The sequence below is a fragment of the Rattus norvegicus genome, chromosome 9 (assembly GCF_021556685.1).
Source record: "Rattus norvegicus strain SHRSP/BbbUtx chromosome 9, alternate assembly SHRSP_T2T, whole genome shotgun sequence".
Taxonomy (NCBI): domain Eukaryota; kingdom Metazoa; phylum Chordata; class Mammalia; order Rodentia; family Muridae; genus Rattus; species Rattus norvegicus.
The window spans coordinates 102793088-102805812 of NC_141542.1; the positions used below are offsets into that span (position 1 = coordinate 102793088).

Here is a 12725-nt window from a genome sequence, read left to right on the forward strand (position 1 = left end):
TCTAGACTACAGCTATGAATGGCAGTATACAGAGCAGGCTGGATCACACCCTGGATTATGGCAAAGAACAGTTTGGACCACATAGGGCCCTGAATGAGGCTCAAGGACCCCCAAGAGTCCATGAGCCCTATTTGGGAAATAAATCAAGCAAACCAAAACAAGACAGATAAGAGTCTGATGAACGTAAAGGCTGTACAGGGAAGGCAGCAACCCTTCCTCTTTATATCACCACAGAAGTGTCTTGATATGGGAGTCTGAATAGTTCTGAGACCACTGCAGCCTGGGCCACTCATGAGTGTGAGGTCAGTCAAAGCTACACAGCAAGACCCTGCCTCATAAAAAATAGTCAAATAAAACGGAAAAATAGTGTTAGAATGATATGTGCTTTAATTAGAAAAAATGCAACTGTATGTGGTATAAGGAAAACATCACAATAAGCCCCCGTCCCTGTGTCCCAGACTCAGTATTGTCAAGAGCTCGTTCTCTGCTAAGACCATAGTATTTTAAAACAAACCACAGACGTGTCATTTCACTCATGTGTGTTTTGATATGTGACTAAAATTCTGGGCATTTTCTTATATAACCACAATGTCCTCAGCATACCTAACAGTGAGGGCTGGTGTCAGGATGCCATCCAAAACCTAGGCCATAATGCATTTCCTTGGTTCTCTCCAATTGATTGGTCCAAATTGGGATCAAATAAAGCTACACACATTACATTTGGTTTTTATAGCTCTTAATTATCTGGTAAAAAGTTCCTTTTCAAGCTCTAAGAGGCAAACATTATCTGAACTATGAGTGCAGGGTGCCAGCAGCCATAATCTGGTGGATGTGGGAGCAGACTTAGGGGGTGGTGAATGGAAAAAGACCAGAAGGAAATAACACAAAATGCCAGCAGTGGCTGTATTCTGGATGATTTACTGTGAGTAATTTTTTCTATCTTCTAATGTTTTATAAAAATATGAATAACTTTTATATTTTAATACTTTTTAAAATAACTAAAAAAAATGATTAAATAGAAAATAAAAGCCCCTAGAAGCATCCTACTTCAAGTCAATAGAAAAGAACACTGTGTCTGAATTATGCTGCCAGGGGCAGGCCTGAGAAATTAAAGCTGCCTGGTCTAATGTGCTTCTAGAATGTGGGGGTAAAAGAAACACTAGGAAAATGTGAACTCCAACATTCACTGGCCTTTGGAATTTCTTTTGGAAGCAGTATATGGAACCCAGGCGTTCTTCTCAATGAGGGCTAGAAGACAGGTGTAAAAGGCACAGGTCTGCAAGGGTGCTAGGCCTCCCTCCAAACCACACCAGATAGGAAATATGAGGGTTGGAACTGCAGACAGGGTTGTGGGGCAAGGCCCACTAACCACATTCTGTGGTTACCCAGACCCAGTGACCACATGAAAGATGGATCAGTTGGTAAGCCTGGGGATTGGTGACATCTCCCTCAAGTCAAGATGCCCATAACGAAAGGTTCAATACCACACGCGAGATCCAAGGGCTCATCGTCCAGGATACTAGACTGGAAAGCCTGAACTAAGCCTGAGACCAGGTAGGAGGTCAGGGTGCCATGGAAGGTCCTGTGACTAAAGAGCTCCGGTGACTAAAGAGGAGCAAATCCAAAGCATGTGTGGCTGAAGCCCCAGGCCGAGTTTGCCTGCTGGGAGGGCTTTTCTTGGTGTTGGGGCCTAAGGTTGGAAGGGGCAGTACTGAAGTGGACAAAGCTTTGCCATCTTCCCTAGGCTGCTACAATTCCTGCTTTCTAAGGCAGGCATGTCTGCTACGAGAAGGCTGTCCTAACATATTTGTGATTGTTGTTGTTTTCTTAATATGGGTATTTTCAACACCTGCAAGAAAATCTGTGCATTCCTTAAGCCGGTGCTAGTAACAATTCCTCTTTCAAGCAGCACTTCTCTCTCCTTTTCCCCATCCTTCCCTGCTCTTCATCAGTAAAAATGTCCCCATTGCAATCTGAAAATAAGCTCTTATTTTCTGGATGTATTAATGGCCACCCCTTCAGACCTTAGATTTCTAGCCCTCTTCGCATCTGCACAATTGAGCAAGTCGTAGCTGTTCAGCTGTGCCTCTCTTCAGTCCTCTTTCCCTTAGTACAGTGATTACCTTAATTCCAGTCCACATTGTCTTGTTCTGGGGCCTTCTAGTCTGTTTCCCCATTAGAAGCTGAATCTCATTCCTTTATATAAGTTCTTAATCTTCTCTGGCCACGTGTCCTATTTAACCCCAAAAGTGCAATATTTGAAGTATGACTTACAGAGACCAGCTCTCTCCCTGCATAACCACCTGTCACCACCATGCCCAGGCCCTCACCTTCGGTCCTTGCTGTTGAGGGGTTCTTTGAGCTTAACAGAGAGCTGTTGCACTGATACTCCATACTGATACTCTGTCCCTTCCTTGAAGACCCTTCCTCTCACTCTGCCAGCAGGAAGCCTGCTTATCCCTTGTGTCCAGCTAAACTGCTGTTTCTTCCAGGATCAAGTCCAGAGCCTCACACTGGAATCCAAGCCTTGTGACATTCTTAGCGGTGACTTCTTATCGTTCACTTAGTAACATTGAGTGGTGTTTGTAGCACTCAGATACCATACAAAGTATTGAAAATCTCAGACTGCATCCCCACCCAGACAGAAGTGCTTCTTTCTGGTAAAAGAGAGATTGTCCATTCTCTCTTTTCCTAGACTGCATGTTTTACCTTTCCTACAATGAAGGCATATTGCAACTTAAAAGCAATAGTCATTTTGAGATGTTTTTGCATAAGTAGATGAGATACTGGAGTGCATTCGTAGGCTGTGAAAGGCAGACAAGGTGAGGACAGAGTCACAGTTTGGGGACCTAGTTAAGAAGGACTCAACCTATGTGACTAGAATAAAGGGAGGGGCCTGGGAATGGGGCTCAGTAGACCATGGGAAGGTGATTGGATGAGCTCCCTGTCAGGTTTCCCAATGGTAAATGTCACTGGCCCAGTTCTGCTCTATCCTATTCTCCTGCCAGACTCTTACACCCAGACCAGAATTTTACTTCTCCCCCATAGTTCAGTACCCTCTATTCAGACAGTGCTCAGAAATTACTTTGCCCTGATTTTCACGTTTGCACTGTTCTGTTTATCCCGGTTGCCTAGTAAGAAGGGGGTCCCGATAAGCATGTACATCTTCAGCAGCACTCCTGTCCTGTGAACGTGCATGCTGGGAGTCACAGAGCATCTCCCGGAACCCTACCCCTTTCCTCACAAGCATGCTCTTCATTTCTTTAATGGCCATGTGGACATTTCTGCCATTGGCCTGCCAGAGACCACCAGTGAAAAGCTTGAGAAAGCAACTGCTGTATTCTTCCTGGGTCACTGTGGTCCAAAGCACACTTATGGAGCAAGGCTCCCACAGTGCCATGTAGCGTAAGGTTTCTGCTAAAAGCAGTGCTGGGTGTTGTGTTCCAGACCCAGGCTCCCTACTAAATACCTTTCCTGAGACACTCCAGGAGGACAATAGCTTCAAAGCCTAGTTCTGAGAATCAGAACTCTTTCCCAGAATCTCTCCACTTAATCATTACCAGGGCAGAACCTAGCTGTTTTATTTCAGACCTGTCGGTGGGACCTTCACAGCAAGGGAAGGACGGAAGGAGCTGCTGTTCTATAACCCTTGAGTCCCAATTTCCCACTGAAGACACTGGCCAGCTACATGGCTTACCTACTATCACATGAGGAGCAACAGAACTCAGTTGTGAAGCCTGAGGGGGAAAACCAGGATTCTTGATGAAACATTTTCAAGATATGAAATGAGGTGTTTGTTTCAGTAAAGAGCAGAACAGGTTGCAGTACTGAGTGTCTTTGCAAGGACAAGGGACTTTGTGAGCTGGCTTACAATGGACCTGTTCAAAGGAAGGCTGGGGTACTGGGTTCACATGTCAGAAGATGTTTGGGATGTTTCCTGGGTCCAAACCCTCCCTTCCCCCACCGCTGCTTCCCACGTTCTCCTTCTTTCTCCCTCCCCTCCTCCAGCTTCCTTCTTGTACAGTGATGAGTCCCAAAGATGAGCCTTTAAAGCCACTTTCTGCCAGTCTTCGAGAGGGCGAGACACTGAAAACCACACCTGCTTGAGCATCTTCACCCTGGTCACAGGAGCAGAATCCCTGACTCCTGGCCACAGCAGAGCCTCCAGGCTCAGCTAAAGTTCTGGCTCCCTCTAGCCCAGGGGTTCTCAACCTTCCTGATGCTGTATAATACATACAGTTCCTCATGTTGTAATGACCCCCAACCATAAAATTATTTCATAGCTACTGTAACTTTGGTACTGTTAGGAACCCTAATGTCAACATCTGATATGCAGGATGTCTGATATGCAACCCCCAAAGGGGTCGCAAGCCACAGGTTGAGAACCCCTGATCTAGTTACTGCATGTGGCAAAGATTTGGTTTCCTCTGCTACCTTGCCTTTAGTTTAGAAGCTCACACAGCCGTCATCAGATCAGGATGGGAAAGGACCTAATGATCTCTCTTGAGACTGGAGTGCTAAGATTGTGTAGTTAATTCCAGCTTCTTTTCTATGCAGACTCTACTCTGTACACCCAAGTAGGCTGGCAGACTTGGAACCAGACAGCCTGTGCTGCTGGGCTTCTAAGGCACTCGTCCCGTCCCAGTCACTGGTGGTCTTGACACAGCAAGAGCAAACCTGTAGGATGAATGGGCTGCTGGAATGGCAGCCTTGCTACAATTTCATTCTACCCTGCAGCCTTTCTCTTGTTATAAGAAGAAACCTGGGTCTCATTCTGTCACCCAGGCCTTAATTGAGAGAGAGCCTAGTGAAGGAGGACCTCCAACCCCACCCCCTGCCACCCTGAAGCCACCCCACAATTTTTTGGCTAGTTGGTCACAGGTCATTCTGTAAGGAGACAGCTTCCCTTCCATCAAGCAGCTTCCTGCCCTTTGCTGTCCCCACCTCTCCACCTTCTGTCCAGGTCATTGCCAGGTACTTTGTCCTTGACACCTTTGACTGTGCTTTTGGCCAGGATGGCTGGGGTGGCCATGCTGGCTGGGGTGGCCATGTTGACCAGACTGGACTGGCCTCTGTAGCTTTAAGAAGCAGCAGCAGTCTGCTGCCACCAGACACCACCACCGCTCCAGACAGCCTGCTTCTGTTCCAATCAGTAGAGTGTTGATTTCTGCCTTCCAGGCTTTTGAACTAAAAGTTCTCTATGAGGAAGCTCAGAAGTGCAGAAGTCATTTCACATCTAGTTATTTAAAAATTTAAATTAGCTCTATTAGTAGTTTTTTGAACCAAAAATGTCTCAATGAGTTTATATTTTTCAGGGAATATTTTTTAAAAGACAACATCTTTATGGTATAGGGCAGGATATCCAAAGGTTTCTCCATGCCTTTCTATCTATAAATTGTAGAAATGAATATGTATTTGAGGTACATTTGGTTCTCATGATCTATTTTATGACCTTCAGCTAAAAATAAACAAGTGTGTGTGTGTGTGTGTGTGTGTGTGTGTGTGTGTCCACTAGATTTTTTTTAGTCTGAATCTTTAGGTATGGACCTAAGAGTTTGCATGATTCTTGAGTATTTCCCACATGATTGTCCAGCTGTAAAATTGACTGTCAAAAGCTTCTTCCCCTGTTGTGTCACAGTGATGCTCAAAGGCTATGTGCCTGAGGCTGGGACCAGCAGCACTGGACTGTTTTGGGTCTTGTAGGTATCAGGATGTAGGTCAGGAAGTGGGTACCTCCTTAGACGTGTTTCTCAGCCCTGTGCCTTCAGTATGTGGAGAAACTGCTTAAGCTGACATTCTGAACAGTGGCACCCACAGTATGTACTAGATGAAGGGAGTGGTCTGAATCCTGTGTTTATGCAGAGGAGACAGGACACAACCTCCTCAGGGGTTTTGTCCATGTGTTTCCTCCTCCTTTTTTCCCCCTACCTTTTCCATGAAAAGCCCTTTGTCTTCTGCCACTGGCCCTGGTTATGGAGAGGGTGTTGATGTGAGCACAGTTTTCAGATTGGAAATTAACAAGGTGTTCCATCGAGAGAAGTCTGACTTCTAAACTCTGACTGGCTGGCTGGCTGCTCCCAGGTCTCCTCCATGTGGGTCTTTGCTGCTTTCCCTGTGGGCAGCTGCCCCTGGCTGGCATCCTTCTATTGGCATTCCCCAGAGGTACTTTTGAGACTGCTTTTCCCAGGCTAGAAACTATTCTAGTACATGTCAGCTGTGCCTCCCACAAGTCCTGAGCCAAGGTAAAGCCAGACAACCTTGGCTGAGAAAGGAAGTTCGAAAAGGCTCTCCTTTGTATGTTTGTGAAAAAGGCTGGCATAGAATGTCAGGGATGTAGGATTGAAAAAGAGGAAGGGAAATCAGGTAAAGGCACAATGGGAACCAGCACTGATGTAGAAAGTTTGGTATTATCCCTGTGGGCATTGGAGAAAGGCTATCTGTCTTGACAAGAAGGAGACAAAGAAGCAGAGGTACCCTTTAGGTAGGAACAGGTGCTTCTAATAAGATAGTGTACTGTGGGCAAGCAAGTCCACAAGCTTTGTGAGGGATAGTAGGCACCCTACGGTTACACGTGGCTGCCTGTCAGGACTCAACAACCAGAGGGACTAAGGAAGCAACCGATGTGTAGAGCCAGTACACATGGCATGCAGGCAGAAGGGCATCCAAGAGCTTTATATAGCTTGCTGTAAAGTTATGTGCATAAAACTAAAGTGCTCTGAGCATTCATGAGCTTCTACAGCAGTTCATCTTCCTCTAGCTCTGTACAGCAGAAATCCTTCATGGTATGGTAGGTAGTTACCTTCACTTGAGTGTCATGCACTAGGGAGGAGGATGTGGATTGCAGGAGGCTGATGGCAAGACCTGGGTATGGAGGGAGTCCATGAGCTAGCTCATTGTGGAGTGTAGGAATGAAAAGGGTAGCATACAGTGTAAGCTGTCATCATCTGTCAGCAGGCTGAAAACAGGCTACCTAACACACACGTACACAGGACCAGGCTGAGGGAAAGAAAATTATGAAAAAGAAAGAAGCTGCATCTTGAGGGGAAACTTTGAGACCACAAAAATGAAAAGATCACAGCCATGCCCTTATGAAGGAGGCTGAGACTCCATTCAGGAACTGTTGGTATGATTGAGGCTCAAGCCTGGTCACCTGGATGGCTTCTTGTCCAGGTCATTAGCTGCGTCTGTCTCCCGGCTGCTTGCAGCCCCTGGAACTGGTTCTGTAGCTGTCCTTGCCTATAGCATACAAGGCCTTGTGAGTGCCAGATGTGAGGCCTGCTTGCCATAGAAGACAGGAATTCATTGAGTCTCTTGCTATTTGCAATAGGGATCATTCCTGGAATAACCTGAAAAGTATAGTTTTAGAAATTTTGAAGAAAAAGTAGAATCTAATATTACAGATTCTAGACTCCTTATAAAGATTTTTGCATCGAGTGAATAAAAATGTGAACAGTAACTTCTGCTCTCCAAGTGCCCATGTTGTCACTTTTAAAAAGCCACAGTCCTTCCTCTCAGGAAAGGTGATCGATCACAAGGGTCACTGCGGACAGCTAGGATGGAAGCTGTGTTAGGTAGATTCAGTGTGTGGAGAGCTGCTGGGCTCCTCTCTTTCCTTCTCTTTCTCTAAGCCATCAGCCAGCCATCAGAGTCCCATCTCGTGTCTCAGGCGGCTATCCCATCTTCTCTTTGTGACACTGATGGCCATTCATCCTGATAAATGGAACACTTCCCATGGTCTTCAGTGCAAGTCTCCACTGTGGCCTGCTTTGTGCTGGGGAAGACCTCAGCTGTCTATCGAATCCTGCCAGGGCCTGGTAGTCTAAACTGCCAGAGGGCAGCAGCCTCTATGTCTTCTTCATCCATGTGGCACCAGTCAGAGCACAGTGCATGTGATGTGTGTAAAGAAGTACAATCCTCCTGTCTTTACAGATCCTTGAGGAGTGGTTTGGCCGCACTATCATCCGTTCTTGCACCAAATTGAGCTACGACCATGCGCAGAGCATGATCGAAAATCCGACTGAGAAGATCCCCAAGGAAGAGCTTCCCCCTATTTCTCCAGAGCACAGCATCGAGGAGGTGCACCAGGCAGTCCTGAACCTGCACAGCATTGCAAAGCAACTCCGCCGCCAGCGCTTTGTAGATGGTGCACTCCGTTTAGATCAGGTCGGTGCGTCTCTTGTTTTATGTAGTCTTGAGTTTGGCTTGGGCCCAAAACCCGAGTGAGAGACAGCTTGGTGGCCTCTTCCTCTCTACCTGTTTCCCCTGCCAATTTGCCACACCATGGTACTATGAGTCAGGGTAAGATGGTATCCGTGTAGGGAGTTCTGTGGCTCCCAGCTGCTCTTACCTGGAAAGCCTGTGTCAGGAATTCTCACTTGTAGAGGGCATTGCTGTGTCACATCCCTGAGACATAGAAGGGAGGAAAGACTTGAGTGAGCGGCTCATGGTTTCAGAGGCACTGGAACTTGGCTCTATTGTTTCTGTCCCACAGAGATGGGAGGGGAGGGGGAGACATGTGAGAAGCATGTGGCTCAGCGGAGCTGCTTGTCTCCTGGTAGCCAGTAAGCAGAGAGAGCTAGAGAGACAGAGGCATGTAAGGAGTCAGAGACAAGATAGACTTTCCAGGGCACATCCAATGATATGGATAAATCCAACAGCTGGTTCTCTGAGAATATAAGCAAGGCTGACAGACCCTTGGTCCAACTAGTCAAGAGAGAGAGAAAGGACCAGATTAACAGATCAGAAATGAACAGGGAAACAAACAACAGAGTTTCATAAGGGCATACTTTAAAAAAACTGTACTCTATTAAGTTGGAAAATCTAAAAGAAATGGATGAGTTTCTAGATTCAGCCAAACCACCAAAAAAATTAAACCAAGAAGTGAACAACCTAAACAGACCCATAACAAATGAGGAGGCTAAAATAGTTAAAACAAAAACGAAAACAAACAGAAACCCTTCCAGCTAAAAAGAAAAGTCCTGGGCCAGATGGATTCACAGCACAATTTTACCAGATTTTCAAAGAAGATCTACACCCAGTCATACTTAAACTATTCAAGAGGTAGAAATAGAGGGAGCACTCCCAGATCTCCTGTGTGAAGCCTGTGGGTCTCTTTGTGTCACCAGTTCTGTCCTCTCATAGAGATTTCTTCCTCTGCTCCTTGCTTCATGCTTGGTGTCCTAAGGCTGCAGCTGCCTTCCTGTCCTCTCTACCAACAGTTCCTCCCTGATTCCAAGTGGCTTAGTTGAAGCTAATGATGCCCGCCCCTGTCTCTGACCTCTCTCTCCCTCCCTCAAGTCTAGCCCCTCACTCGATTCTAGCCTCTCTACCTGCCTTGTCTGCCTGACTGCCCTTCAGCGGCTCAGCAGTGCTCACTCACCCTTCCTACTGCATAGAGTGGTGCTTGGTGCCCACAGCATGGCACACAGGCTCCTTGCATCCTCTTCTCCCTCTGATGCACTGGGGCATTTCGTGTGTGCACCCAACCTGAGTGCACCAGTTGCACAGGCCTTGTAATTATGCTTATATGAAATATTAGGCAGACAGATCAAATGCAACTCTAAAGAAAGCTGATTATCTGTACACACATACATGTTTTAGAAAGACAGGTCTTCAGAATTTCTCTTCTTTAGTTAAGACAGCTGTGTAGGAGCTGGTAAAGGAGACATCCAGACTGAAGTCACTTTACCAACGAAGCTTAGGGAAGTCCAGAAAATGAATTGGTTTTAGTTTTTTCAAAGACTAGGGATCTGTGATATTGGCACCTATAATCTCAGCACTCAGAAAGCCAAACCAGGAAGACTGAAAGTTCAAGGCCATATAAGGTATATGTCAAGAGCCTGTGGCAGGGATTGGGGATTTAGCTCAGCGGTAGAGCGCTTGCCTAGTGAGCGCAAGGCCCTGGGTTCAGTCCCCAGCTCCGAAAAAAAAAAAAAAAAAAAAAGAGCCTGTGGCAGAGAAGAGGAAGAGGAGGAGGAGAGAGAGAGAGAAAGGCAATGAAAAAAAATCAATTTAGTTTTCTCTTGCTCTTTAGCTCAGGTTGGACTTGAACTCATGACTAACCTCCTGCCTCAGTTTCCCAAATGGTGGGATTACAGGTGTGAGCCACCATACCAGGTACTGACCTGTGTTTTTAAAGTCTTCTTTCATAAATGATGAAGAAATGTACATTAAGTTATTAATGTAATAAGTTATAATACAAAATGTTAAGTTGTATATTATGTGTGCCTCTTCTGCATGATTCTCTTATTTACTTGACTTTTACAATGACAAACCAGCTGCTACCCAAGCCCATCAAATGAGGAGGTTTCTGAAGTACCATTTCCAGATGTTTCCCCATAAAGATTATAACAAATTCAACTGGATTGATCATCTGTGAAGTTGAGGTTGTGGGGAGGGGAGAGAAACAGAGGCAACTTAGCTCCCTCTCATTGGAAGGTGTGGTCATCAGGGTAATAACCATAGGTTGTTGATGGAAGATGAGCTGTTTGCATGTCTGATACTCAGGATTATAGTACTGAAAAGACAAAGATATCTGTGTCCCAGTGGCCCTCTTAACTCATAGATGAGAAAACTGAGATCCCCACAGGTAGATGGGTTGCTTATTGCCAGGCATCCAAGTAGCTCTTTATTTGATTTGATTTTCACCCATTTATTACACCATGCTGACATAAGAGAAAAAGCAGTTTGCCTTTAAAGTGAGAGGGGAAAACACCCTCAAAACCTAATTAAGTTCCAGTTAATTAAGGTTTGAAAGTAATGAATTTGTATCCTTGGAGTTGATTCCTTAGTTCCCCAGAAAAAAAGTCTGTAGACCCCCACATTAGATGGAAACATCAATCTTTGCAGCCAAGGACACTGGTGAGACCATTTATAAATCAGCTAAATGGCTTATTCAGAAGCCCCGCATTTGTTCTCCAGTCCCTGTTGCCTTCTTTGCCCTCACAAGTCCATTTTTCCTTGGTGCCTTTTCAGTAGCCTGCTGTTAGGCATTGTTCTCTGAAGGTTTGTCTGCCATAGTTCACTATGTCCATGTTTTGGGTGGCAGTCCTTAAAACAGCACATCCTTTATGTCAGCAGCAATTAGAGATCGGTCTTCAGCCAATCCAGAGGCTTTGCCTTTCCGAGAAATCAGTGTTTGACGACCCTGAGAGTAAGCAAGGATGAAGGACGAGGCACTAATACGGTGCCTGTTTGCAGAGCCAGAGACACATGCTTGATAAGTGCAGAGTGCCAGAGCAACTTGACCTTCGGGTGTTTGCAGTAGCAACTCAGGCCTCAGTGGCTGGCCTGATCTGAGGTAGTGAAGCTTTGGCTCAGGCCTCCGGGACACCAGCTGGCAGTCCTGTTCCCTGAGCCTAGCATACAGGCCTATGCTAGGAAGCAGTCTACAGTGCTGCTTGGAGGCTGAATAACTCTCTAAATGACGCTCACCTAGAGCTGATTTTAACAAAGTTCTCTTCCAAACAGTGATTCTCCTTTGCCCCAAACGACACAGGCCTCCAAGACTGAAATCTCTAAATCCGTGTTCTCTGCTGCCAGAGCAGTTCAAGGAACTTGGTATAGATGGCCACTTTATTTTAATTATTTGTTTGTAATATATATCTCTCCTGAATCTGAAAGGGGCCATAATGGGACCAAGACATCTTCTGTATGTGTGGGATAAAAGAACTAACTCACAGTGGTCTCTAATATCTACATCCTGAGTTTGATGCAAGAGGAGCCATCAGAGGGCTCTGTTCCTGGCTAGCACAGGCCTGCCCTCAGCAGTTTCCATCCAGGGAGGAAGATGAATCTGCCTGGCTTGAGTGTATATAAGATTCTGCATCCCTTTTGGGGGGTTCTGGCTCAGCTATTGGCTTCAGAAAGGATATGACAGGAAGGTAGTGGGGTGCCAAACGGTTCCTCAGTACTAAGACTAATACTGGCTGATGTCAGGAAACCCTACACCCTGCTTTCTGAAGCTCTCTGAACCTGTTTCTCTTCAGCCAGGTTAAGGCTTCTATGTGGAACAAACCAGAGGCTTGCAGAGATCAGACAAGGTCTCCCAGCAAGTGCAGAAAACCTGAGGAAAATTCATACAAAGTAAAGGAGGCTTCGCTAAGTTCTCAGCTCTGTCATTCGTGACACCTACCTGACATAGTTCTGAGGCCCAAGTTCCATGCAGTGTCTTTGTAAAGGTAGCCTTTCTAGTGGAAGACACTTTTGAACACCCTGGGACTCAAGCTGTGTGAATCTTTTATGTTTGATTCTAACCTAGCCTAGGCTTTCAATCAGTGTTGGCAGGCTTTCCCAGGAAAGGCCGAAGAGTAAACGACATGAGCTTCTGGTCCATATGGTCTGTCTCTGACTCAGCCCTGCCTGTTAATAAATAGGAGTAGTTGACATGCCGTAAAATGTGAAGGTCACTGAGACTTGGATTTGATATCATTTTCACAGGCCACAAAATATTATTCTTCATTTGATTATTGTTCAACTATTTAAAAATGTAAAAATCCTTTGCTCCCTGGCCACACAAAGCAGGTTAAACTGTGACCCACACTCACTGACCCCTGCTTAACTGACCAGCAAGCTTTTCAGCCCTGTTACCCAGCAAGCTTTTAGCAGCTCATTACCACTTCCCCAGGAAGCCAGGCCAGGTAATGGAGAACAGTTGGGCTAAGTGAGTTCTCAGGATGGTTCCATACAATTAAGTAAATTATTCTTTTGACTAGTACCATGCTTAG

General features: G+C 45.8%; 1 protein-coding gene across 3 annotated transcripts in view; it reads left to right on the top strand.

Annotated features, from left to right (window-relative positions):
• Dis3l2 (DIS3-like 3'-5' exoribonuclease 2) overlaps positions 1–12725 on the top strand; it is a 395417-nt gene that overhangs the window by 327360 nt on the left and 55332 nt on the right. For all 3 annotated transcript variants that reach the window (NM_001109007.2, NM_001172159.1, XM_087567088.1), the window contains one exon: positions 7930–8163. In NM_001109007.2, the coding sequence (NP_001102477.2) occupies positions 7930–8163 (234 nt within the window). The remainder of the gene's footprint in view (positions 1–7929; positions 8164–12725) is intronic.